General features: G+C 66.0%; 11 protein-coding genes across 11 annotated transcripts; 7 read left to right on the top strand and 4 right to left on the bottom strand.

The window, feature by feature from the left end:
- Positions 1 to 1,254: 1,254 nt before the first annotated feature.
- Positions 1,255 to 2,634, top strand: EMIHUDRAFT_203090 (hypothetical protein; the record flags this gene model as incomplete). The annotated part of the gene is made up of 5 exons (XM_005783392.1): positions 1,255 to 1,303; positions 1,381 to 1,562; positions 1,670 to 1,789; positions 1,843 to 2,005; positions 2,081 to 2,634. The coding sequence occupies 5 exons, from the start codon at positions 1,255 to 1,257 to the stop codon at positions 2,632 to 2,634; spliced, it is 1,068 nt and encodes a 355-aa protein (XP_005783449.1).
- Positions 2,635 to 2,969: 335 nt separating this feature from the next.
- EMIHUDRAFT_203089 (hypothetical protein) lies at positions 2,970 to 3,530 on the top strand (the record flags this gene model as incomplete). The annotated part of the gene is made up of 1 exon (XM_005783391.1): positions 2,970 to 3,530. One exon carries the CDS (start codon positions 2,970 to 2,972, stop codon positions 3,528 to 3,530), a length of 561 nt encoding a protein of 186 aa, XP_005783448.1.
- Positions 3,531 to 4,207: 677 nt separating this feature from the next.
- Positions 4,208 to 5,391, top strand: EMIHUDRAFT_203088 (hypothetical protein; the record flags this gene model as incomplete). Its single annotated transcript, XM_005783390.1, has 3 exons — positions 4,208 to 4,610; positions 4,819 to 4,913; positions 4,993 to 5,391. The coding sequence occupies 3 exons, from the start codon at positions 4,208 to 4,210 to the stop codon at positions 5,389 to 5,391; spliced, it is 897 nt and encodes a 298-aa protein (XP_005783447.1).
- A 421-nt stretch (positions 5,392 to 5,812) lies between these two features.
- On the bottom strand, positions 5,813 to 7,502 carry EMIHUDRAFT_203087 (hypothetical protein; the record flags this gene model as incomplete). Its single annotated transcript, XM_005783389.1, has 5 exons — positions 5,813 to 5,833; positions 5,912 to 6,169; positions 6,475 to 6,798; positions 6,888 to 7,145; positions 7,251 to 7,502. The coding sequence occupies 5 exons, from the start codon at positions 7,500 to 7,502 to the stop codon at positions 5,813 to 5,815; spliced, it is 1,113 nt and encodes a 370-aa protein (XP_005783446.1).
- Positions 7,503 to 7,792: 290 nt separating this feature from the next.
- On the top strand, positions 7,793 to 8,585 carry EMIHUDRAFT_449631 (hypothetical protein; the record flags this gene model as incomplete). Its single annotated transcript, XM_005783388.1, has 3 exons — positions 7,793 to 7,981; positions 8,072 to 8,350; positions 8,571 to 8,585. The coding sequence occupies 3 exons, from the start codon at positions 7,793 to 7,795 to the stop codon at positions 8,583 to 8,585; spliced, it is 483 nt and encodes a 160-aa protein (XP_005783445.1).
- Positions 8,586 to 9,004: 419 nt separating this feature from the next.
- Positions 9,005 to 12,418, top strand: EMIHUDRAFT_462815 (DNA topoisomerase type I). The gene is made up of 8 exons (XM_005783387.1): positions 9,005 to 9,910; positions 10,116 to 10,223; positions 10,316 to 10,547; positions 10,630 to 10,838; positions 10,877 to 11,128; positions 11,287 to 11,697; positions 11,735 to 11,868; positions 11,942 to 12,418. Exons 1-8 carry the CDS (start codon positions 9,041 to 9,043, stop codon positions 12,030 to 12,032), a joined length of 2,307 nt encoding a protein of 768 aa, XP_005783444.1. The 5' UTR covers positions 9,005 to 9,040; the 3' UTR covers positions 12,033 to 12,418.
- Positions 12,419 to 12,756: 338 nt separating this feature from the next.
- Positions 12,757 to 14,298, bottom strand: EMIHUDRAFT_203084 (hypothetical protein; the record flags this gene model as incomplete). Its single annotated transcript, XM_005783386.1, has 1 exon — positions 12,757 to 14,298. The coding sequence occupies one exon, from the start codon at positions 14,296 to 14,298 to the stop codon at positions 12,757 to 12,759; it is 1,542 nt and encodes a 513-aa protein (XP_005783443.1).
- A 2,932-nt stretch (positions 14,299 to 17,230) lies between these two features.
- On the bottom strand, positions 17,231 to 18,233 carry EMIHUDRAFT_415280 (hypothetical protein). Its single transcript, XM_005783385.1, has 2 exons — positions 18,224 to 18,233; positions 17,231 to 18,099 (listed from the first exon to the last, which is right to left on the bottom strand). Exon 2 carries the CDS (start codon positions 18,083 to 18,085, stop codon positions 17,396 to 17,398), a length of 690 nt encoding a protein of 229 aa, XP_005783442.1. The 5' UTR covers positions 18,086 to 18,099; positions 18,224 to 18,233; the 3' UTR covers positions 17,231 to 17,395.
- An 812-nt stretch (positions 18,234 to 19,045) lies between these two features.
- EMIHUDRAFT_63759 (hypothetical protein) lies at positions 19,046 to 19,573 on the bottom strand (the record flags this gene model as incomplete). The annotated part of the gene is made up of 1 exon (XM_005783384.1): positions 19,046 to 19,573. The coding sequence occupies one exon, from the start codon at positions 19,571 to 19,573 to the stop codon at positions 19,046 to 19,048; it is 528 nt and encodes a 175-aa protein (XP_005783441.1).
- Positions 19,574 to 21,903: 2,330 nt separating this feature from the next.
- Positions 21,904 to 23,048, top strand: EMIHUDRAFT_203080 (hypothetical protein; the record flags this gene model as incomplete). The annotated part of the gene is made up of 2 exons (XM_005783383.1): positions 21,904 to 22,233; positions 22,710 to 23,048. The coding sequence occupies 2 exons, from the start codon at positions 21,904 to 21,906 to the stop codon at positions 23,046 to 23,048; spliced, it is 669 nt and encodes a 222-aa protein (XP_005783440.1).
- Positions 23,049 to 23,709: 661 nt separating this feature from the next.
- EMIHUDRAFT_58294 (hypothetical protein) lies at positions 23,710 to 23,988 on the top strand (the record flags this gene model as incomplete). Its single annotated transcript, XM_005783382.1, has 1 exon — positions 23,710 to 23,988. A coding segment is annotated over one exon (279 nt), but the record flags the coding sequence as incomplete, so codon positions are not given.
- Positions 23,989 to 24,784: the final 796 nt, after the last annotated feature.

Genomic DNA, 24,784 nt, shown 5'->3' with positions numbered 1-24,784 from the left:
CCGGCTGGCTCCGGGAGCGGCCGTCACGTCGAGGAGTGGGGCTGTTGGCGGCTCGAGCGCCGAGGCGAGCCGCTCTGCTGCGCCGCCGACAGCCCCTCTTCCGAGCCGGCGCGTGGAGGCGAGCCGCGGCCGGTGTCGCTGGTGCGGGGGCGGCCAGCGTTTATCCCCCCCCCCCCCCCCCGCCCGCGCCCGCCCGCCCGCCCGCCCGCCCTCAGGCCTTGCCCCTCCGCAGGCGCGGGAGTGCTCGCCGGCCGCGGCAAGCACCTCCTACCTCTCCTCGCGCGTCAGGCAAGGTGGGGGCAAGCGTGGCGGCGCGGGACGCGCGGCGGCAGCGGCGAGCAGCCGAGCGCTCCGTGCGCGGTGAGGCGGCCGGGCGAGGGCGCGGCGGGTGACGGGGCAAGGGAGCAGCCGGGCGTGGAGCGGCAGAGCGCGCGTCTCTGGCTGACAGACGGAGCAGCGACACCGCGCCAGCGGTCGCTGCTCCGCCCCTCCGTCGCGCGCGCCGCGCGCGCGCTGCGCCGCTGCCGCCGCGCCCCCCTTCGCCGTCTGTTTCCCGCCGTATGGTGTGCGGTGCGCGCACGCGCAGCGCACACGGCAGCGGCTCCCCACCGGCCCCCCTACCCACCCCCGGTCGCGCCGCCGCCGCCGCCCCCGCCGCCGCCGCCGCCCCCGCTGTAGCGTTTGGGGGGGGGGCGACTGGCGACGGCAAAAAAGAAAAATGCAAGCCCCGCCCCTGGCCACTGTTTTTATCCGCACAGTCCCCGCGCAAGCAGAGAGAGAGATTTTTTGTCGCAAGCATAGCAGGCGCGCAAGAAGCGTGCCAATCAGGTCAAGAATAAGCAAACGGGGACCACCGTGGGGGCTCCCTGTCGCCTACCGGCAGTTGGTTGGTTGGACAGGCCCCCCCACGCAGCCACGCTGTCGTGGGATCGCTTGTCAGGCGCGCGCGCGCCGCGCGCGCTTACGCTTACGCTCGAAAAAAGAAAGAGGTGCGGTTGCTGAAGCTCCCCCCAGAGGGAGGCGAGAGCCGAGAGCAAGGGATCGGCATAGTACACACTTGCGACCCTACCCAGCCTATGTCGAGCCGTTCGCCGATGCTTGTCGCGCCTCCAACCCTGGACATCCTCGACCTCGACCTACTGCTCTGTATTTGCGAGCACCTTCCTGCCCGAGGCCTCGCGCGGCTGAAGTGCGTGAGCCACCGATACAGCGTCGCTGACACTGCGGCGGAGCTCGCATCCTCAAGGCGGCACGATGGCTGGCGAGTTGCAGCTCGCGACGGCGAGAGTGCAATCTTTCGTCTGTTCGTCTGTGAGCGGCTCCTCGCCCCGCTGCCCGTCGTGTCCGCCACGAGGTTTCACGGCTTAGTCGTGACAGCAGGCGGAGGGCTTTCCGCTTTTGGTTCAAATGCAGACTTCCAGTTGGGACTAACCGACGACCCGGGGAGCGACTTGGAGCCCGAGCTGGACGAGGACGACCAAGAGCTTGAGTTCGGTTGTGCCGACCCACGTCGCGCTGATGTTGTCGCACCGCGTCCGATCGAACGGCTGGCGGGCCGGACGGTGGTGGCCGCTTCTGCCGGCTGGGCTCACAGCGCCGCGCTCACGAATGACGGCCGTCTCCTGACGTGGGGTAGCTACGGCGAACGCTTGGGTTGGGGGTCCATCAGGGCGTCGTGGGCCCGCCGTGCGAGGTGTCAAGCTTCCCGCCCGAAACGCGAGTGGCGCTAGTTGCGGCTGGCGTCCACGATACGCTCTGTGTCACGGCCAACGGCGATCTCTACAGCTGGGTGAGACCGCATTGGGTCACGCCGAGGACGAGGACGGGGCGGGGCCGAGTCAGGACTGGGTCGGGGCCGAGCCCGTTCGCGTGGACGCCCTGGCAGCCCGCCGAGTGGTGTCCATTGACCACAAGGACGGCCTGGCCATCGCAGTGACGTCTGCGGGGAAGCTTTTCCTCTTTTGTGCCGGCTGGAATCTGCCGCCGCCCGTCTTCCACTATCTGAGTCCGACACCCGCGCCGGTTCCTTTCTCGGGTGTTCTGGTCCGGGACGCGAGCTGCAGCAGTGGACACGTCGCAGCTGTTGCGTCCGACGGCAGGCTCTTCACATGGGGTGAGGGCGCGGAGGGCAAGCTCGGGCACGGGGACGAGGAGGATGTGATGACGCCGCGAGTCGTGTCCAGGCTGCAGGGCAGGCCCGTCGGTCTCGTGAGCTGTGGCACACTGCATACAGCGGCGACGACGGATGGCGGCTCGGTGCTATGGACGTGGGGATCTGGCTCTTTCGGCTGCCTCGGTCATGGGAGTGAAGAGAACCGCCTCGAGCCGACGGAAGTGGTCCTTGATGGCTTCGGCACTGACATGGTCATCCAAGGAGGCGTGATAGTCGAGGACAACCGGGGCGACGACAGCGCTGTCGAGCATGTCGAGATAGTAGCTTTGTCGTGCGGATGCTTCACGACTATGATCGTGGACACTGTCTCAGGTCGGCTGGCCTCCATGGGTTGGTGTCATGCTGGACAGCTTGGGCTGGGGGCGCAGGTGGAAGGGCTGGAGTTTACGTGGCAACCGCTCGCGGTGCTAGATGTACGACCTGAGGTGGCACCGCACGCTCAGTCCGAGTCGGGCCGGTGATCGCAGCGGACTGCGGTGTGTCATTGTAACAGAAACCGTAGAAAGAAAAAAGCGCAGTGCTAAAAATCTCTCTTTCTACTTTCAAATCAAGTTCAAGACACACAGAGCTCACACAAAATCACACACAGCGGGGGAAAGGGCGACTCGCAATTCCAGGGGTCGTTGTGTGACGGCCACCCTATCCAGAGAGGCACGGGTGCCAAAGAAAGAAAGAAAACATACAGCCCAAGGGAGGGACGGCTGCCAATTTGAGAAAAAATGTGCCGGGACGAATTCTTTCGTGCGTGCTACCTAGGGCCCAGGTAAGCTAAGTGCAACCTGGTAGCTCCACGGGCATGGCGGAAGCAGCCGCTGCCCCGGGCGGCGCGGCGGAGGGTCCCTCGTCGAGGAAACGCAAGGCGTGGGACGGGCCACCGCCCGCAGCCGGCGACCTCGGCCACGCGCAGTTCTGGTGGTACCGCGACCCTTACGGAGTCGACCAGGGGCCGCACGCAACCACGACCATGCGCAACTGGTTCGAGGCGGGCTACATCCCGGCAGTGACTCCGCTCGCAGCCTCGTACTATGGCGAGGTTCCCTCGGAGATGTGGCTGGCGGCCGAGCTCTGGGAGAGCCCCGAGACGGAGGCGTTTGTGCTGGCTGAGGGCGCGGCGGCGGCGCCGCAGCTCGAGGCGGCGGCGCCGGACTACATCGAGGCGGCGGAGTTCGAGAGCGAGAAGGAGGGCTACGTCTTCAAGTTTGACGTGTACGGGCTCGGCTACTACAAGGACGAGGAGGCGAGCAGGCCGATCGAGGTGACGATCGACGCGATCGAGGCCGAGAAGCAGGAGAAGCTGGAGAGAAACGCGCGCGCGCGGATGCAGGCCTTCCCCAAGTGGGACACCATCTCTGGGTGAGCGGAGAGGAGGGGCGAGGTGGCGTGATCGGGGGGTCAAACAGAGAGACAAGAAACCGCAGCGCGCTGCGACGGCGAGAGAATCTGTGATGCGCATAGGCATACGATGGAGACCTCTCCTCACAGACGCCAGCCGACGAGAGGTAATGTAAGCCAAGGAAAACTCAAAAACACTGGGCGTGGTAAAAGAAAGAAAGAAAACAGACAACCCAAGCGCCAAGGGGCAAGCGCACGAAGGGAGGGATGGGAGCAGGCGGAGGACGACGGCACGCCGCCACCAAAAAGGGATTTTAAGGAGAGGAGTGTGATGCGCTAGCCGTCGCCCATCCTTCGCGTCTGCTTCTTCCTATCTCTCTTCGCAGTCCCTCGCCGATTCTCGCTGCAACCTTCAAACAAACAAACCTTCATGCCACCTCGCGGTCGTCCCACTTACGTCGCTCTCTCTCCTGTCGCTTCATCCTCTGTCGCGTCGCTCTCCTCTGCCTCTAGGCTTGCGTTAATTCTTGTTTCGGACGGCTTCTAGCCCCGGGCGCGAGCACCACGTCGCGCTCAGCACTTCTTTTCGTCGCCGCCGCTGCCGTTCTGCTCGTCCTCGCCCTCCTGCTTCACGACGACCGCCGAGTTTCGACAGTGCGACGGCGGCGCAAGATGAGGGCGTCGGGCGGCGAGCCTCTTTCTATGATGATGCTTTCGGAGCCGCCGTCGTGGGAGGCCTGGCGGATCGATCCGGCGGAGAGTCTGGGTAGCAGAGCCTCCGCGCCCTGTCGCTGGGCCGCGCTGCTTGCCGGCGGCGACGCGATCACCGCGCCGCCGGCTCCCGTCCCCGGGCTCGGGCTGCCGCTGGCGGCGCGAGCTGCTTCGAACGGCTCGCTCTGCCTGCGGCCAGAGGGCGACTTGCTGTCCGACCACGTGGTGCGGGAAGGGCGCTGGTTCGAGTGCGACGACCTGGTCCCCCTGCTCGCGATCGGCGCGCTCGCGGCGGGCCCGGGCGCTGTGGCGCTCGACGTAGGGGCGAACCTTGGCGCCTGCACGATGCAGCTGCTCCTGTCGACCGACGCGCCGGTGGTCGCCTTTGAGCCCGGTGCGGCCAACTTGGGGCTGCTCTCGGCGTCCGTCGGCGCGCTCGCGCTGCGCCACCCCCCCGTGCGGCGTCGCGCCGTATTGCTTCCCCTCGCGCTCGGCGACGCAAACTCGAGCTTCTTCCTCCACCCCGCCCTCGGCACCGCGGGCCGCTCTGTGGCTTGCGCGTCCTTCACACGTCCGTCGACACGTCCGCGACACGTCCGCAGGCAACGCCGGCCACTCCGTCCTCGGCTCGAGCGAGAGCGCAGAGTCTCTCAGCCGGTGGGACGGCTCTTCGTTTGGCAGCGCGGAGCGGGTGGTGGTGCGGCAGGCGAGAGAACACCTCCCGAGGCGCCCGAGTGAGCTCGACAAGCGTGAGCGACCGGACTGACTGCTGGCAGGCGGACGACATCCTCTGGCCGAGGCAGCTGCGCCGGGAGCGCCTCCCTCCGCCCGTGGCGATGATGAAGATCGACGTCGAGGGGTTCGAGTGCCGCGCGCTGCACGGGATGCGGCGGCTGCTCGGCGCCGGAGCCGTCAAGACGGTCAAGGTGGAGGTGTTCGAGTCGGCGCTGCGCGCGCAGGGCTGCTCCGGCTCGCGGCTGCAGCAGCTCCTCCTCGGCTCCGGCTTCCGCCTCTTCCAGTCCGTGGAGCAGCTCGCCCTGGTCGGATGCGGCCGCGTGCCCGGCGGAGCGGCGGCGGACCCAGACGCGCTGCAGGTCGTCGCCGTGGCGGAGGGCCTGCCCTACAACCTGTACGGCTTGCACTGCCGACGCGGGCACGCGAAGAGTCGAACGTAGACCGGACGTGTGGGGTGCACGGCGAGGCGTCTCGGCCGTCCGCCGCTGGGGCGGGCTCCAGTGTGAAGACTGAGGACATGCGAGGGACATAGACACATGGTAGCTGCCGGTTGGTTGCGATTGGGCACAGGAATAGTGTGGTCCACAGTCGAATTGCGTCGCGCGCTCATCATGGACAGTCCGTGTAGGTCTTGACTTGACTTGACTCGTGTGACGTGCGGGCAAAACTTTCTGTGCCGGTGCCGCGTGGCTCGCTCTCTCGGCGCGTGCGCGCCCGGGGGACTGGGGCGCGGCGCGCACAGTGTGGCTGCGCGGCGGGGGCGGCGGCGGGGTGTTGTGGTCGGTGTGTGTGACTGGTGTGAGATTCTTCACCAGACAATGTGTGTGACGTTATACAACACTCACCGCCCCACCCTCCTCGCTACGTGCTCAGCGTCGACACCTCCCACGGTTTCGGCAACGCGTCCGCCGCCGTGCCGCCACCCGCGCCGCCGCCCTCGCCTGCCGCCGCCTCGAGGACGCGCGCCTCTCCGACGTCGGCGGCGGAGGCCTCGCGCGCCTTGCGGAGGGTGAGCAAGTACCGGTGCATCCTCGCCGAGACGGCGTGCCTCGAAGCGGACTCGAGGACGAGGCAGTCGGACGGCGGCAGCGCGGGCGCAGCGCACTCGGCGGGGACGGGCAGCAGAAAGACGAGGCGGCCGCCGACTCGCAACCGCGCCGCGGCGAGCCGCAGCAGCATCGCGCACCGCGCGGGCAGCGGCTGGTACAGCTCGCCCGCCTGTCCGCAGCCAGAGGTGTGTGGAGACGCTGCTCACAGCTTCCAACCAGCACTCCTCCCCCCTCCCAGACCCCCTCCATGATGCCGTACGGCGGGTCGGTGACGATCGCGTCGAAGTCGCGCAGGCCCAGCCCGGCCGGCAACTCCGCCACGTGATCGCCGTCAGCGTCGCCATCGTCGCCTTTGCCGTCGGCGGCGGCGCCGCCGCGGGGCAGCAGCTCGGCGGCGTCGGCGAGGAGGAGTCTGGCGGGCGGCGGCAGGCCGGCGGCGGCAAAGTTGGCTCGGATCGGCTCGCGCTGCAGCACCCTCGCGTCGACCTCGACGCCGAAGGTCGTCGCGCCGAAGCGCGCGGCCGAGAGGAGAGTGGAGCACGTCCCGCAGAACGGGTCGAGGAGCGCGCAGCCGGGGCGTGCGCGCGCCTCGTTGGCCATCAGAAAGGCAAGCTCGGGCGGCAGCGTGGTCCTGCCGAGGTAGCCGCGGGCGGAGAGGCGGAAGTCGTGCAGCAGCCGCGAGGCGCCCGCCGAGAGGCGCCGCCCGAGGTACAGGCGGCGCGGAGGAGCGAGGGCGGCCGGCTCGCCTCGCTCGCCTCTTCCCGTCGGGTCGTCGTAGTCCTCGAGCATGGCGACCACCTGCTCCGGCGAGCGGAGAGAGATGGGCCCGGGCAGCGGCGCGAGCAGCTCGTCGAGGAGCTCCATCAGGGCAACCTTTGGCGCGGTACAGGCGGCGGCGGGGGTGAGAGCGCCGTGGTCGTGCAGAGGAGTCCTCTGAAGGTTGCGAAGTCTCTGGGAGGGTCTAGTGGCGCGGCTCCATCCCGCCGCGCCTTGGCCGGCTCGCTGTACGGCTTCTGCCGCCCCGCCGAGAGCATCTCGACGCACCAGCTGTCCTCGGCGAGCGGCGCGACCCACCGCCGGTGCGTTTCGGCGCCCGCCGCACAGACGGCCTCGGCAAGCCGCTCCCACGCCCGCTGGCCGCTGCCCTCGTGATCTGCGGGCTCCGACTCGGCCCATACGTCAAAGCAGCCGCGGACGAGGACGCAGCGGCGGGCGACGGCGGCGGCCGCGGCCGCGTCGGGCAGCGCGACGTACTCGAACGAGTCCCGCCGGCTGGGCTCGAAGGCGAGCTCATCGCCGCCAAAGCCGAGCATGTCTGCGACAGAGCGCACCTCGCTCCGCCAGTGGCCGGGCAGTGTGTCGCGGTAGAGGAAGAGGAAGCGTGGCCGCGCAGCGGCCGACGCAGGCGCGCCGGGGGAGAGGCGGACGGCGCGGGAGGGCGTGGCGGCGAGCAGGGCGACGAGGACGAGCGGCGTCGCGAGCAATGTGCGGAGCGTGGTCATCTAAAGCTGCGCCGAGCGAATCGGCGACGTTTTGCAGAGCGTCTCCTTTCTCATTCAGCGGAGGCCTCAGCACTGACGGCAGAGAACCGTCACCGGAATGGAGTGTCGCGGGCTTCCGTTCCTAGCGCCGTTGAGAAAAGAAAAACCACGAGTAGAAAGAAAAAGGCGCTGCCCTGCGCGCCCCCCGCATAACAACGAACTCACACATGAAGGCCCGAGGGCTCGTCGTCGTCTCCCTCTGCCTGCCCGGCCTGTGCGCGGCGCTGCGGCCGCCGGCGCCGCGCGTTCGCATGACGGCCGGCATGACGGCCGCCTCGGCGCCCGCTGCTGTCGTGCCCAACCCGGCCTCGCTCGTCACGGGCCTAGCCTTCACGGGCGGGTGGGTGGACGTGTTTGTGTGGCAGACGTACGGCTGCTACGCCAACATGATGACTGGCAACCTGCTGCGCTGCCTCGAGTGCCTCACCGCGCTGCGCTGGGTGGACGGCGCCTTCTTCACGGCGCTCATCGAAAGGTCCGCAGCCGAGGGGTGAGCAGCCTCTCTTCACGCCTCCAGCGGGTGTAAGTAGGCGCTCATCGCGTCGTACGTCGGCGGCTTCGGCGCCTTCCGGGTGGTGGACCTCTCGCGACGGCGCCGCCGCACCCTCTCCTCAGTCGCGCCCGCCGTGTTTGCCCTCTTCGCCCTCGCCGACCTCGGGCTCCGCCTGTCGAACGGCTCGCGCTGGAGCATCCTCCTCCTCGGCGTCGGCTCAGGCGTCGTCAACGCCGCCTCCGCGGACTCAACGGGCGCGGTGACCTGCATGGTGACGGGCCACCTCGGCAGGATTGCGCGCAGCCTCGGCGACGCGGTCTCTGGCGGCGAGGCGGTCGCGCCCGGCTCGCGCCGCGCCGCCGCCGAGTCGGTGCGTGTGGTCGCCTCCTTTGGTGCTGGCGCGACCGCGGCGCTGGCGGCCGCGAGGCGGCTGCCCGCGGCGGCGGGCGTCCTGTCAGGGGTGGGGGCGGTGTATGCCGGGCTGCTTTATCTGCACGACCGGAGCGCGGCAGGGGGTTGAGGTTTGAATTTCACAGATCACGCCCCTGTAATTACATGTAAATGTAATAGAGCAGCAGCCCTTCATGCGTCAGAGACGGCCCCCCGGCAACACCAACAGCAACACGCAACACGCAACAGTCCTGTCACTCAGTGTGAACAGAGAGAGAGATTTTTAGCAATTGTTTGTCAACAGTGGCGAGGCGGTGGACGGAGCTCGAAGGGAGCAGGGAGGAGGATGAGGAGAGCGAGAGGCAGAGCCAGAGCCCAGCAGTGCAGCAGAGGTAGCTGCCAGCGGCTAAAGAAAGAAAGAAAGAAAAGAGACAAGCCAAGGGAGGGATGGGAGGACGGCACGCCGCCACCACACAGGGATTTTAAGGAGAGGAGTGTGGTGCTAGCCGTCGCCCAGCGGCTCGGCTCGGACTCGGCAGCGCGTTTTCTTCTGCCATCTAGCTCTTGCCGCTGAGCCAGAAGCGGGACTCTCAGTCGAGGCTCGTCGACTTGTGCGATGGTGAGGATAAGGGACGACGACAGCAGCGAGGACGAAGCGCCTCCCTCAGAGCGCACCTCACAGCCGCCGGCCGCGGCGCCGGAAGCCGAGCCGGAGCCTGCCGCAGCGCCGGAGCCTGCTGCTGCACCGCTGCCACCCGCCGCTGCTGCTGAGGATGACTCGTCGGACGAGGATGACGACGTGCCGCTGTCGAAGCGTAAGGCGGTGGAGAACGTGATCACCGCCAAGCCACAGCCGGCGGCGCCCTCGCCCAAGCCCAAGGCCAACGGCAACGGCGTCGCACCGCCAAAGCCGGCCGCAGCCAAGGCGCCGGCCGCGCCCAAGGCGGCCAAGGCGGCAAAGGCGCCCGCGTCGCCCAAGGCGAAGGAGAAGAAGAAGCCAAAGTACTCCGAATCGTCGGCGGACGACGACGCCGACTCCGACTCCGACTACGACAAGAAGCCCGCCAAGAAGCAGAAGAAGGCGCCCGCGAAGCCTTCGGCAAAGGGCGGCGGCGGCGGCGACGACGCGGGCACGTCGTACGGGGACCGGTGGTACGAGGAGGTGGACGGGTCGGAGTGGAAGCGGGGGGGCGTCAAGTGGAAGACGCTGGAGCACGGCGGCGTCATGTTCCCGCCGCTGTACACGCCGCACGGCAAGCCGTTTTACTACGACGGCGCCGCGGTGCCGCTGACGGCCGAGCAGGAGGAGGTGGCGACGATGTTCGCGGCGATGCGGGAGACGGACTACGCGAAGAAGGAGACCTTCCAGAAGAACTTCATGGAGGCGTGGCGGCCGCTCCTCAAGAAGACGGACGAGGGCAAGCCCGTCAAGAAGTTTGACAAGTGCGACTTTTCGGCGATTGCGGCGCACCTCGAGGAGGAGAAGGCGCGCGGAGGGCGGAGGGGGCAAGGGCGGGGGCGGGGGCGGGGGGGAGGGGGAGGGAAGGAGAGGAGGGCCGGGTCGGCGGGCCGCCCGTCCCCGGCGCCACCCCAGGCCCGGCGCATCCCCAAGCCCGAGAGCTGGTTGCGACCCCCCCCCAAAACCCGCGGCGCCCGCCCCCCACGCCCACCACGCCCCTCGCCCCTACCAGGCGCGGAAGAAGGAGATGACCAAGGAGCAGAAGGCGGAGGCGAAGAAGGAGAAGGACGCGGCGGAGGCCCACTGCGTCTTCGCGCTCATCGACAGCCGCAAGGAGAAGGCGCGCGGGCCGCCCTCCTCCACCCCTCCTCCACGCCGTCCACCCCACCCCCACCCACCCCCACCCGCCCTCGCTGCGGCGCCCGCCGTCAGGTGGGCAACTTCCGCGTCGAGCCCCCCGGCCTCTTCCGCGGCCGCGGCGAGCACCCGAAGATGGGCAAGCTCAAGGCTCGCATCTGGCCCGAGGACATCACCATCAACGTTGGCGAGGGCGCGCCGGTGCCGGCGGTGCCCGACCTCGGCGACGGGAAGCGGCACCGCTGGGGCGACGTCGTGCACGACAACACCGTCACGTGGCTCGCAAAGTGGATGGACTCGATCAACGGTGCCGCCGTCGCGGCTGCGTCGGCGCGCGCAGTTCGCGAGCGGCGTGTCGTCACTCCCTCCCCCGCCCGCACCGCCCGCAGGCGACGTCAAGTACGTGATGCTCGCCGCAAACTCGTCGTGGAAGGGGATGTCGGACCTCGCAAAGTACGAAAAGGCGCGCGAGCTCAAGAAGCACATCGGCCGCATCCGCGCCGACTACATGAAGGGCATGAAGAACCCGGACATGGAGGCGCAGCAAAAGGCGAGCAGCAGCGCACGACGCCGGGCGCCCCGCCCCGCCCCGCCCGCCGTCCGCGACACGTCCACGACGCGTCCCTCCGCGGCCAGGCCGTGGCGGTCTACCTGATCGACCGGCTCGCTCTCCGCGTGGGCAACGAGAAGAACACGGACGAGGAGGCGGACACGGTCGGCTGCACCTCGCTGCGCGTGGAGCACGTCTTCCTCGACGAGGGCGACAACAAGCTGCGCCTCAAGTTCCTCGGCAAGGACTCGATCGAGTACGACGCGACGACCGACATCATCCCCGAGGCGTACAAGGCGCTGAAGTCCTTCGTCAAGAAGAAGAAGCCCGGCGACCAGGTGTGAGCACACGCCGCGCCTCGCCTCGCCTCGCCTCGCCTCGCCTCGCCTCGCCTCGCCCCGCCCCGCCCCGCCCCGCCCCGCCCCCGCCCCGCCTCGCCTCGCCTCGCCTCGCCTCGCCTCGCCTGCCCTCACCCCACCTTGTACGTCCCCTCCAGGTCTTCGACCAGGTCAACCCCACCGAGCTCAACGACTACTTCAAGCACTTCATGGAGGGGCTGTCCGCAAAGGTCTTCCGCACGTACAACGCGTCGATCACGCTGGACGCCGAGCTGCGCAAGACGGAGCAGATGGTGAGCGCCAGGCAGCGCGCCGCCGAGGGGGACGTGGTCGCGCTGATGGCGTACTACAACATCGCAAACAAGAACGTGGCCGAGCTGTGCAACCATCAGCGCGCGACGCCCGCCTCGCACGCCAACGCCATCGCCAAGATGGACGAGAAGATCGAGACGCTCAAGGCGGAGCTCAAGGAGCTCAAGAAGGCGGGCTCGGGCAAGGAGCGTGCCTCGCCATCCCCGCCCCGCCCGCCACGCCCCACACGCCCCGGCGGCACGCCCCGGCCGCGGCCTGTGAGGAGGAGCCGCCCCCCGTCTCTGCGCGCCGCAGGTGGAGGCGATGACCAAGCGCATCAGCAAGATGGAGGCGGACCGGCGCAACAAGGACGAGACGAAGAACGTGTCGCTCGGCACGTCGAAGATCAACTACAACGACCCGCGCGTCACCGTCGCTTGGTGCAAGCGGTGAGAGACCCCGGCCCCCTCCCCGCCCCCCTCCCCTGCCCGCTCAAGCCGCCCCTCCTGCTCCCCGCCGCAGGTTCGAGGTCCCGATCCACCGGCCCTTCCCCAAGACGCTGCTCGCAAAGTTCACCTGGGCCATGTCCGTCGAGCCCGACTACGAGTTCTGACTCGCCACGCCGCTGCACTCCCCGCCCTCTCTCTGCAAGGGCCAGCACGAGCCCGTTGGCCGGCTCGAGCCGCCGCCTCTTCTCTTATTGTCTCGCAAACGGCCAGGTAGCGCACCGGCCACCCGCGCAGCGTGGATTGGGGATGGGGGTCTGGGGAGAGGGCTCTGACTGTCAAAGGGAGAGGCGTCGGCCTCCCCCGACCCCGACGATCGTACGGTTCTCTCTGTTGGGTTGCTTCGCCGTCCTGGGGTCGGTCAATATGCGCCACACCGCACACTCCGCTCTCCGGTCAATATGGTGGGGAGGTGGTGACGCCCCGTGCTTCAGTCGTCAAGCAGCCGTCTCCGGCTTTTGGTATATTGCATGCTACACACAACAATCTCGCAGTGATCAGCGCAGTCTCGCACGCGGCGCATCTCCGCGTCGCGCGTCGGTCTCGCTCTCGCCTCTCGGGCAGCCCTCGGTGGACTCGGCGCCGGCTCGTCGACGGCTCTCGCGGACCCGCATCACAGCCGGAGAGCCGGTGGGCGTACGCGCGTTTCTAGGCACACGACTCACACTCTCTCTCTCGTACACGCACGCGCGACGGTGTATTACCAACACACCCGACTCACGCACGAATGATCCCGTACACGGTCGAGTAGGACCCAACGTCTATCTGCGCGGCAGCAACGCAAAACGCACGCATATAGGATAGCGCGGCCCCACCTCGAAGACCCCACCGTCACTCACTCTTTGTGGTGCTGGACCAAGCCTGTGATCTGCCCTTTTGCGCTGGGCCGCCGCGCGCCCTCGCGTGCGCGGCCAGCAGCGCGAAAGTCAGCGCGAGCCCGGCCCACTTGCCGAACGTCGCCCACGGCCCGACGGCGAGAGCCAGCGGCGCCTGCTCCAGCCGCGGGAAGGTGTCGAGCAGACGCAGCACGCTCGCATTTTCAAGCAGGTCGCACGCGCCGGCGAGCAGCGGCAGAAGAGCGAGCGGCCGGCGGGAGAAGCTCCGCCAGCAGAGCGCGGCGAGGGCGGGCGCGTAGCAGAGCGGGAGCGCCATGTCGCCGAGCGGGGACACGTACATCGCGCGGTACTCTCTCCGCCCCGAAGGGCCCAGCCGCGCCAGCCTCTCCGCAGCGCTGCTTTCGTCCCAAGCAAGCGACGCGTCCAGCCGGTCGGGGAAGCCCATGGCGGCCTCGGTTCGGAGCATCGCCGCGGCCACCGCCACGCTTGCGGAGCCCGCGATCGCAACCGCCCAGAGGGACGCGTCCCTCCCCGGCCACCGCACGGCGGCCATCCAGACAAGGCTGGTCGCGGCGATCGCCAGAGGGCTGCCCGCGGAGCCGACAGTCATGCTGCCCTGGCGGGCGGCGGCCTCGGGCACGAAGAGTGCCAATGCGACGACGAAGGACCACGCCGTCGCCGAAAAGGTCGCCGTCGCCGGGTCCGCGCCCTCGCTCGCGCAGAGGCCGCAGAGGACGCACGACGTCGCCGTCCAGGCGCCGAAGACCCGGGCGCCGAGCGGCGTGAGCTGCTCTGGCGCGGCGGCAAAGACACGGCGCGCAAGCGACGCGGGGTGGAGCAGCGCGATGGCGACGGAGATGAGCCGCAGTGCCGCCACCGCCAGGAGCCAGGCTCGCAGCAACCGTCGTCTCCTGCGCGCCGGCGGAGGCGGAGGAGGCGGAGGCAGGCCGCACTCTCGGAGCAGCTGCCGCAGCCGATCTTCGACGCTGCCGTCGGCCAGCCGACTCGTCGAGCAGCCGAGCCGCGAGTAGACCTCGCCCATCACCTCGCACACCTGCCGCGCCCCCGCCGGGTCGGTCGCTCGGCCGCTCGCCTCGTTGCGGGCGGCGAGAGCCTCCGCGCGCATGGAGTCGAGAGGCTCGACGATAAAGACAGCCTTGATACGAGCGGCGCTCTGCCGCTGCACCGCCGGCGTGAGGAAGGCGGGCGGCTCGTAGCCACGCACACGCGCGTAGCCCAGGCAGTCGAGAACCGAGCGGTCGAGGAAGCCCGTGCCTCCCTCCGACGCGGATGCCTCCTGCGTCTCCTGCTCCACGGCGACAGTGCCGAGAAGGTCGGCAAAGGCCTGCTTGTGCCGCGTTCGCCACGCTAGCTGGCTCTCGGTGCCAATGAGTGAGTTGAGCGCGGAGATGACTCGCATCGATGCCTCGGGCACCGTCCGGTAGCCGAGAGCTGACAGCCGGTCGATGAGCGTCGTCTTTCCAACGCCGGAGCCGCCGGTGAGCACGACGAGGCTCGGCGGCTGCTCGCGGGCCATACCCGCCAAGCGATCTACCCGCGATCTACCCACGAACACACTCTCATCACAGCAGACCAGGCTCGACACCAGGTGCGAACTGGGAGAGAGAGATTTTTAGCAATTTGCGAACTGGCGCGCAAAGAATTCTCCAGAAAGATGTGCTCCCACAAAGGGCCAGAGCCCATCCTCACCAGCCCTGCCCCGCAGCGCGGCCGCTCGCCAAGCCCCGTCGATGAGTGGTCAGATGGTTAGTGCCCGAGAGCGAGCGAGGGGTCCGGGGGGGAGCACAAACATAGGACGCCCAGCCTTGCCCTCGTGCCGCCGAGTGCATATCCTATGCGAGAGAGATCCCCTGTGCCCTGTGCCCAGCCCTCTCCGCGCGGCGATGCGCCCTCCCCCCTCGCTTTTGCAAAATCCTGCAAAGCCAAAGGTGGGGACGTGTCTGTCCTCGACCCAGCCCTAGCTTGGGATGTCCGTAGTATTTATTTATTTTATTCCCACAAAGGCCGCGAGGAGGACGGAGTTGGCAGTTGCGCCGAAAGGCGAAAGAAGCCGCGAGAACAAGGGACCGGCAGGCGGCGGCGTCACAGGACGAGGCAGAAGAGAACGACGCGACAGAGGAGGAAATGACAAGGGAGAGAACGACGAGAGTAGGACGACCGCGAGGTGGCATGGAGGTTGCAGCGAGAAGCGGCGAGAGACTGCGAAGAGAGATAGGAAGAGGCAGACTCCCTAGGGTGGGCGACGGCTAGCGCACCACACACCTCTCCTTAAAATCCCTGTGTGGTGGCGGCGTGCCGTCCTCCCATCCCTCCCTTGGCTTGTCTGTCTTCTTTCTTTCTTTTTCCCACAAAGGGTGAACCTTCTTTTGTAGACTCTTCTATACGATTGCTAGCACCTACGCTCGCAACCCTACATCTTCTAGGACTAACTAAGAGCAGCTCATACCCAAGATCCAAGGATTGCTAGCATCCGCACAGAGGGCACTCCCAATCGCTCCAGCCGCGAGCGCTTGTGAGTGAGCGCGCCGGGAGGGTCTCCGCACAATCCAAACAGTGATCGCACCGATTGCGAGGGGACCCGCTCGCAATCCTAGAAGTCGTAGGACTGGTGGGCGGAGGGCGGTGTCGCTCGCAATCGGCGAAAGTTCTAGGATTGCGAGCGCTTCTGCTCGCAATCGGAGGCATGATGCTCGGATTGTGAGCAAAGCTGCTCGCAATCCTAGACTTTGCTCGGATTGCGAGCGCGCTAGCAGTCGTAGGGTCACCAGTCATCTTGGGAGCGGAGAGCTGCTCTTTTAGTCCTAGAAGATGTAGGATTGCGAGCGTAGGTGCTAGCAATCGTACAGAGATGCTACGATTGCGAGGAGTGCTGCTCACAATCCTTCGACTTCTTAGGATTGAGAGCGAGGCTGCTCTCAATCCTAGCGGTCTACAAAAGAAGGTTCACCCCCACAAAGCACCACAAGACCCACAAGCGATTTCGCGCGGAGGGCGTAGTGAAGTGCTGGGGCGCTCACTGTGTGTTATTCGGGTGGGGATCCAACAGTGGTAAGCGGCTTTAGTCACAGATCCAAGCTCAGACGTCACACCAACACCACAAACACGCTCACTTCGCCGCTGCTGTAGATGGGCCTCCGGGGGCCCATGCTACGTCGAAGCACAGACCCGATCTCGGCACTCACGGGCTGCCACGCGCCCGCGCGCGGCGCGGGCCGCACCGCCCATGCCCCCGGGTCACCGACCCCGCCTCTCGGCCCTCTCGGCCCTCAGGGGCGTGCGGGAGACCGGCGAGGGGCGCGCCGCGCGCCGCCTGCAGAGCCGCCAGAGGCATGGTCGCCTCCGCTGGCGGGGTTCCCGCGCGCCCGCCCGCGCCCGCGCCCGCCCACGCCGCGCCCGCGGGCTCCGGATGCGCCGCCCTCCTTTTTTCCTTCTTCTCGCTGGCAGTCCACGCGTGCTTGTCGACGGGTCGGCGCGGAACAAATAGGCACGTGTGGATCGAACTTTTCGAACATGAGAGATGAGTCATTGGGCCACCCGCCATGGGCATGGCTCATTCATGCGTCATGGGAGATGGGTCACACGGCCTTAAACACTAGCTTCGTAAACACGACAAACAAACACGAAGCCTCAAAACGGACAACGCTATCGTCTCAAAAGACAAGTGAGCGGAGAGGGTAAATAAATAAACGAGCGATCGAGCAGGACGAGGACCAGGAGCTGCAAAAAGAAAGAAAAAGACCAACCCAGGGGAGCCCTCCAGCCGGGGCAGGGGCGGCTCAGGATCACAGACATCCCTCTCAGGATCACAGCACCGGCGGGGGCGCGCCTCAGCGCTCAGGATCAAGCACCCACGGCAGGGTCTGTGAGTATCAGCAGACCTTGAGGGGGCGCGCTGAGGATCATAGGCCTGAGAGGGGTGCTGTGTCAAGATCACAGGGCTGCAAAGGGTGGCACTCGAGATCAGAGCGCCAAAATAGGTGCAATACAGATTAGCGGCCGGAAGTGGGCGCAATACTTGGGAATACAGATCACGAGCGCCGGAACGGGTGCAATATAGAGATACTACATGTACATGGGATTTAGCTTTTAGGGACATGTGTCCCCGCCCTGCACGATCTTGGTGTGAGCAGTCTCAGGGATCTTCAATCCGTATTGTAGGGTTATAAAGCCGTACGGGCGGGAGCCTGAGTGTGACTGTGAGCCCCCGGGAGACACTGGAAAAGCAAAAGGAGGGGTAAGCACTGAGCGAGGGCAGGGCGGGCTCAGATCTCCACGTTGCTCGCGTCCTCATCGACGGCGAGGGGCGGCTCTCGTCGTGCGGGCCCCGGGCCTATTTCGACACCTCGGTCCTCGCTCGAACCTCGATACCAGCCAGAGGCAGAGCCCCACCAGCGGCCCGACGGACCAGGGGCAGGGGTGGCAGGGCTCAGGCGGGAGCTCTGGGGACGTTTCTTGTTACACATGTATGCTTCCGCTACGACTACTCGCAGCAACACACCACGGCAGGCCGAGCCTCGAGGGCGCAAGGGCGCAACATGGCTGAAGGGGCCTGTGCGGTGCGGCTGCCGCAGAGACGCAGAGGCCGCGCACACAAGACGGGGGTTGAAGGGACACTACTTCGTGGGATCCACAGAGGTGGTCGGCGCCACGTACGCCTCCTCCTTGGGCTCGTGGACCAGCACCTGGTCGGGCAGCGGCGTCTTGGGGCCGGTCTTGCCCGTCGGGTCGTGCGGCAGCATGATGGTGACGCGAACGCCGAGCATGCCCTGCCGCAGAGCGACGTGCCGCACGCACATGTCGATGTACTGCCGCTTGGGCTCGCCGGACTTGATCATGTAGCCGTCGGTGAACTTCATCGACTTGGCGCGCGCGCCGCGGATCTTGCCAGAGACGCAGCACTCCACGCCCTTGGCACCGCTCTCCATGACAAAGCGCACGACGCCATAGCACGCGCGGCGGACGGCGAGGCCGCCGATCAGCTTGTAGCGCAGCGACTCGCACTGCGCCACCGCGCACAGCCCGCGGTTGTTCACCTTCTCGGCGTACAGCTCCACGGAGTTCTCTGAAAAATTCCACCGCTTCTGCACGACGGCAGTCAGCTCGCGGATCCGGCGGCCCTTCTCACCGAGCACGTTCTGCGTGCGGGTCGCGCGGATGATCACCTCGGTGCGCATCGGCGTGACGCGCACCTCCACGCCTGAGTAGCCATCCTCGGCCAGCTCACGCGTCAGCAGCTCGTTGAGCTCTGCGAAAAAGACGCCATCGGCGACGAACTTGCGCTTCTTGCTGACCTGGGCCGCCATGGTGGGTGATGCGCCTGGGGGGAGAGAGGGGGACGCCATCAGGGTGGGGGGCGGTCGCTCGGCGTCCACGGGGGGGCGGGCCGCGGCGACAGCGCGCAGGGCAAGCGCGCAGGGCCGCAGCAGAGGGGCAGACCACGCCTCTCCGCGGGGTAGTGGAGAAAAGAAAACCTGGCGCCGCGACATGGAAACAGTCAGTGCAACCAAGAAGAATTTTACTTGCGCAGGGTGTGAGGTTAACCGCACTCCAACTCTCCACGACCAAATGAAGTGAGAGAAGCCACCCCGTTTCGGCCGCATGCTCTAGCGTATCCTGCCTGTACACAAAGAACCCGGCACAAAGAGACGGGCGGGGACCTGTTCCTTTTTGCACTCATCAGCCATCTATCTCCTGTTTTATTTATTTATTTAAGTCTTACTCTGCATGTGCATGTGTAGCGCTAGCGGTCTCGGCGGCCTGCACCATGATCTGCTTCCGCCTGCAGTGGCCGCCACCAGTCCGCCACACAGCGCTGTGATACATCCCCGATCCGGATATCCGGCGAATCGTTAACGTCTCCTTGTATTAAGACACGTGGGTGGCGGCCCCCCCGCTGGAGGGTTCGTGGCGCCCGGGGGGGCACACGCACGACAACGCTCAACGGAACGAAGTGAAAAAGAGACGCTCCCACGACACATTAGACAGGGAGCGGTGATATCTGGTGGGGTCACACACACAGAGAGAGAGAAGGCAGGGTTTAAGGAAAGGGGCGTGACGTATTAGCTGTCTCCCAAACGATTTTGATGAGATAAGTACGTGAAATATTCTCTTTTGAGGTTTTATCTTTCCTCCCGGCCAAGGCCCAAGGGCGCATCATCAGCATCACTCGAGTGCCCCGTACTCACCAACGAGCTTCTGCTGCTTAATCATCTTGACAATGCAGTCGTTCTTGTCACGGTTGGCATCAAAGCGCGCAAAGTGCATCAACTGCCCGCACAGCGCCTCAACCTTTGCATGCGCGACGTCATGTCGTCATCAACAAGGGCCCCCGTCTTGTCGAAGATTTTCGTTGAGCCTCCCAGTGCCACGTGACCGGGGATGAGAACCGTGCCCATATCGCGCAACATCGCGCTCATGATCCGCTGCATCCTCAAGCCGCCCATCGGCCCCGGGGACGTCGAGAGCAACGAGGCGATTTTGCCCTTGAAACCCGCGTACATGTCTCCATCCCCGCGCGTCGCCCACGTGAGCGCGTTCAGGAGCAGTGGCGTGGGCAGCCCGTTGTACTCGGGGCAGCAGATCACGAAGCCGGTCGCATTCGTGAGCTTTTCCTTGAGCGCAACCGCAGCCGGCGGCATCCCGGTTGCCTCGATGTCCTGGCTGTAGATAGGGAGCTCTAGCGCAGCGAGGTCGACCACCTCGCACCCCGCCGCGCCCTCTGTCATCAGCCTCACGCGCGCCGCTTCGAGCAGCATTGTGTTGAAAGAGCCGGCGCGCTGTGAACCGGACATGAGCACAAACGATGGCGGCGTCAGCGAGCGAACAAACTCCTCGAACGAAGTGGGAGGAACACCAGTTGACAGGACACGCCTCTGTGGAGTGAGAAGCGCTCTGAGAGACGGACCGCGCCGCGCCCGAGCGGGTGGCGGGGTGTGCGCAGTTGTGTCGGGACATCAGTTTGTAGCTGGTCCCCATGTTCGTTTGCTCGTCGGCAGGGCTGGCGACGATGGACCTGCCAACGCCATGATGTCTGCGGGCGGTGGTGTCCTGGGGTGTGCGTAATCCCCACCGAATTGCAAATTACGTTACGTACGTACTTAAGCTTACTGGGAGCTCTCTCGTGTGTACGTACTTTTAGCTTACTGGGAGAGAAAGTACTGGGACAAAAGGGAGAGGGGGTTGTGTTCTCTAGGCCCCTAAGGGCCCTACGCGCGGCGTGAGAGCTCGGAAGCGAGCTTTCTTTGCACGGCGATCGAGGATGGCGCGGTTCACCCCCTTCACCGAAGCGATGGAGATGTGTCGTGTGTATGCGGAACGCACGCGCTCTTACTTTATGTAGGTGGTTAGAGGGGCGGCGGCGCTGTTTTTCTTTGAGAGCGCCTTGCATTTCGTAATGCCGGGGCAGTGAGCTACGTACGGACTCAGTCAGTCAGTCAGGCCCTTAATTAAGTAAGGTCCGTCGTCCGTCCCTGAAAGGTAAAAAAGCTCGGCGCCGGGCGGCACCGCCTCGGGATATAAAATCTGCTTGCTGCGGCCCGACCTTCATAGCTGTGCGAGCACGCACGCGCTCTCCCCTCTCAAGAGCGTTTCGTCTACAAGTGGCTGTTGCGTGCGTGTGAGAAGCGACGGCAGACAGAACAGACAGCGCGCGCTGCCGGGGCGTACAGGCAGGATACGCTAGAGCATGCGGTCGAAACGGGGTGGCTTCTCTCACTTCATTTGGTCGTGGAGAGTTGGAGTGCGGCTAACCTCACACCCTGCTCAAGTAAAATTCTTCTTGGTTGCACTGACTGTTTCCATGTCGCCGCGCCAGGTTTTCTTTTCTCCACTACCCCGCGGAGAGGCGTGGTCTGCCCCTCTGCTGCGGCCCTGCGCGCTTGCCCTGCGCGCTGTCGCCGCGGCCCGCCCCCCCGTGGACGCCGAGCGACCGCCCCCCACCCTGATGGCGTCCCCCTCTCTCCCCCCCAGGCGCATCACCCACCATGGCGGCCCAGGTCAGCAACAACAGCAAGAAGCGCAAGTTCGTCGCCGATGGCGTGGTCTAAACGTGTCGGGGATCTTCCGACGGTGATTTAGCGCAGGTACGGGCTCTACCTGTCGGTGATTGCGCCCACTTTCAACGAGCGGGCCGCCGCGGGCGACCGAGCACATCACGGTGGGAGAGTACAAGGGCGACTCCCTCGCCAACTCCAACAAGCAAGGGCGACCGCACCTCCAAGCACAACGGGGTGCTGCAGGCCGCCCAGAATGCCATCCGGGCGCGCTCGGTCGGCAGCATCATCCTCGGGGATAAGGAAAAGCCCGAGGTGACGCGGCACCTCAACGACACGTCCGCGTGTGTGACTGACATCTGCGAGCTCGGCGGCGACTTTGCCACGATGCGGGACGTGCATTACGAGGCCAAGTGCTGAAACCCGGCCGCTCATCATTACATCAAGTCGACGGCGGCGGGGAGGGGCTCGTGGGGTAATGGTGGCAACGTGGCGTCAGTGGGCCACCTATACGGGTTTGGGAAACACGCTAGACAAAGCGTTATGGGGGGGGGTGCAAGGAGCGTGGCCGTCAGGTGGACGGACCGCTCGATCACTCGACTGTGGGAAGGGATGGGTCAAAGACCACGCGTAGGCGGAGACAGGTGGGTCAAGAAGGAGGCTGGAAGTGGACGAGGGGCGCAGTACTACGACGCGAAGTCGGTCAATAACGGTTAACGCCATAACGCGGCTGGTGCTCGTGGAAACCTTGGGCGGCATCGCGCGGCCCACGAAGCAGTTCCTCCACGCGTGTTCGCCAATAAAGAAGTGGCGGGCACCACACGGACCGGAGTATGGGGCGGCGTCGGCGACCAACATCAGCAAGCAGGCGCGCATTGGGGGCACTAATTGGGTCAAGTCCGATGAGCATCGGGACGCTGGCGATGGTGCGCCTGCTGGCTGCTGCGCTGCGGAAGCTTCATTCAGGGCAGCGTGCTACTTACAGTCGGAATTCTCACCTACGAGACGCTCCCGGCGCTAGTACGGCGTGCCTTACCTGTACACTGTGCAACGGTGTATTAAAAAAAATCCTCCTGGGATTCTTCGGGCGCGCCTTGCTCCCGCTCTTCTGCCAGCGCACCGACGCGCACATGTCTGAAGACGATGCGGCCGCGGCGGCGCAGGAGCTTGAGGCGCTGCAGGCGATCTACGGCGACGACGCTGGCGACGCGCCTGTGCGGCTGGAAATCGCGTCGCCATCCGAGTGGCGCTTTCGGCTCGGCGCAGATGCAATCCTGGAGGTGTTTGTGCCGCGTGACTACCCTTCGCTGCAGGCACCTACGCCCGTGCTGCACGCGCCGCGGCTTGGCGACCGCGCGAGTGCGCTGGTCGACCAGCTGCTCGAGCTCTACGAGGGCGCCGAGGCGAGACATATGCACACGAATGGTCTCACGCTTAAGCACAGCACAGCGCTCAGCTACGTGTCTCCCCGCCCTCGCCGCAGGTGGTGTTTGCGTGGGTCGAGCTGCTGCGACAGGAGCTCACCGCTGTCGAGGAGGCGGTGGCGGCAGATGCGGAGGCGGCGGCGGCGGCGGAGGTGGCGGAGGCGTCTGCAGATGCTTCTGCGCCGGGCTGTTGCGGCTCCCCGGGTCGGTGCCACAGTCGTCGCGTGCGGCACGTGGGGTCCGCGCCGGACGACCCTCGGTGGAGGGTGTGTGTGACGAGCGGCCCGCCCTTCCACCCTCCAAAGTCGGGGCCCGGCGAGACGATGCAGGCGCACGTCGCGAGCGTGACGTGCATGGAGCAGGCGAGCCTGAGCGAGCGCGCCTCCCTGGAGCCTCGCTAGCGTGCGCCTGATTGCGCGCGCCTCGCTAGATTGTGGCTTCGCTAGCGCGGGCCTTCCCCCCGAGGAGAGCGGAGTGTGGGGCTCATACACCCGCCGCCGGCCGTGGTGCAGGTGAGCTGGGTCCTCTCGCACCTGCTCAGCGACAGGAAGATCGCGGCGGCGAGCCACAACATGGTCGCGTACAGCTTCGTCGACGCGAGCAGCGGTGTGCGCGTCTTTGACAATGACGACGACGGCGAGGGCGGCAGCGGTGCGAAACTGGCGTCGACCATCGACAACAAGGGCGCGCGCGATGTGATCGTGGTGGTCTCGCGCTGGTTCGGCGGCGTGCACCTCGGGCCGGCGCGCTTCAAGCACATCGCGAGCGTCGCCGGCGCGCTGCTTGAAGAGCAGGGCTACTGCCGCGGCCGGACAGGGGGCGCGAGCCGAGGTAATAAGAAGGGGGCTTGACAGCGCTGAGTAGAATGTGGAGATTCTATATCTGGCGGTTCGCGTTTCTTTTCTCTTTCGGCGATTTCCGGACAAGCGCGGCCCAGGGATGATGATAGATGATATGATGCACTTTTGTGGCCGACGGCAGCCGCCGCCGCCGCCCCCCCCGCTCCGTTGGGATTTCAATTCTCCGGTGTGTGTGCTAGTCTGCGCCGTCCGCTCTTGGAGGAACTTGGAGCACTTGGAGTGCAGTCGGTAACCTCACATCCAGATTTGCGCAAATTCTTTCGGCGGTGCCCACAGAGTTCTGCTTCGGGTGATGGCACCCGTACTCGAGCCAGCAGCTGCAGCAGAGGCAGCTGCGGTGGCAGTCGAGGTGGCCGAGCCAGCAGCTGCAGCAGAGGCAGCTGCGGTGGCAGTCGAGGTGGCCGAGCCAGCAGCTGCAGCAGAGGCAGCTGCGGTGGCAGTCGAGGTGGCCGAGGCAGAGCTGAGGTCGCTGATGGATATGCAGGATGACCTTCTTACTGCGATCGCTGGGCGCTTGGCGACCCGCGACTGGGCCAGCTTTGCGGCGGTGAGCAAGGCGGCAAAGGCGGTGGCGGAGGGTGGGAGACAGTCTGTGCTGTCCAGCGAACTTGCGCGGCGTCTGCTGGCGCCTCGTAACGTGGGCAAGGCGCTGTGCAGACGATGGCCCGACATGGTGGTGCCTGCTGAAGTCGCCAAGATATCATCATACGCGTTCTGCTACTGCGAGTCCCTCACCTCCATCTCGTTGCCTGAGGGCGTCACCGTTGTGGGCAGCAATGCATTCTACCGATGCTCCGCTCTTGCGTCCGTCACGCTGCCCCGCGGCCTCACCACGGTTGGGAACATGGCCTTTTGGGGCTGCAGAGCCCTCACCAGCGTCACGCTGCCAAAGGGACTCGCCAGCATCGGGCACGGAGCCTTTGCGGGCTGCCTTGCCCTCGACCCGGCGACGCGAGCTGCGATCGCGACGATCAACCCACATGCGCTCAAGTGACCTATTCGTTTGCCAGCTCGAGACACGCGACCCATGTTTCCATGTGGGCTAGCCAGATGTCTGTCTTGTGAGACATCTGAGATCTGAGTTCGGTCGTCTTCCTCTCTCTTGAAGTAACTCTTGCGAGTCCCGCCGGCTACTCTTGCCTCTTCCGCTCCTCTCGAGACGCGCACTTCACAATAGTCAATACACAAACACCGCAGCGCGCAGGCAAAGCGCAAAGTGAGAGAAAGTCCACAAAGAAGCGGCCGGTCCGCGGTCGAAAAAGTGCTCAGACAAACTCACCTCAGTCTCCCTCTCCTCGCGCCGCCTCTACGGGAGCTCATGGGCGCGAGACCGAGAGCGCGGCTTACGGCTCGACCTCGGCCTCGCGGAGCCACTTGATGAAGGGCGCGGCCGCCTCGCGAACCTTCATGTCCACCTCTGCGTGCGCCGGTCTCCGCGAGCGCGACCACAGGATGACTACATCCTCCTCCAGCATGTCGATGTCGTACCTGCGGAGCGAGAGGGGGTTGAGCCGGTGCGACGAAGAGGGCTCGCTGGGGGCGGTGAGGGGTTTGGGCGAGGCAGCGCACAGGGCTATCGACACGACCTCCTCGAGGAGAATGTGGTCGACCTTTGGTCGTGCTTCTGCGGTGAAAGTACTAGGGGAACCTCAGAAAGGTTCATCTTCTCGACTCCTAGCTGTGTTTCGATTTTCCCGCTCCGCATTACCACTAGTGCCTATCCGGAC

The sequence above is a fragment of the Emiliania huxleyi genome (genome assembly GCF_000372725.1).
Source record: "Emiliania huxleyi CCMP1516 chromosome Unknown EMIHUscaffold_18, whole genome shotgun sequence".
In the NCBI taxonomy this organism is placed as follows: domain Eukaryota; phylum Haptophyta; order Isochrysidales; family Noelaerhabdaceae; genus Emiliania; species Emiliania huxleyi.
Note: the sequence above shows the minus strand (reverse complement) of the source record. Positions and strands in the feature narration are given on the sequence as shown.

What these genes read in the sequence shown, in the direction of transcription:
- EMIHUDRAFT_415280 (XM_005783385.1), bottom strand. Translation starts at nt 18,085, where the DNA reads ATGGCGGCCCAGGTCAGCAAGAAGCGCAAGTTCGTCGCCGATGGCGTC.
- EMIHUDRAFT_462815 (XM_005783387.1), top strand. Translation starts at nt 9,041, where the DNA reads ATGGTGAGGATAAGGGACGACGACAGCAGCGAGGACGAAGCGCCTCCC. An exon ending in CCCGCCCCGCCCCGCCCGCC is followed by an intron (nt 10,839 to 10,876) that starts GTCCGCGACACG and finishes CTCCGCGGCCAG; the next exon opens with GCCGTGGCGGTCTACCTGAT. An exon ending in ACCGTCGCTTGGTGCAAGCG is followed by an intron (nt 11,869 to 11,941) that starts GTGAGAGACCCC and finishes TCCCCGCCGCAG; the next exon opens with GTTCGAGGTCCCGATCCACC.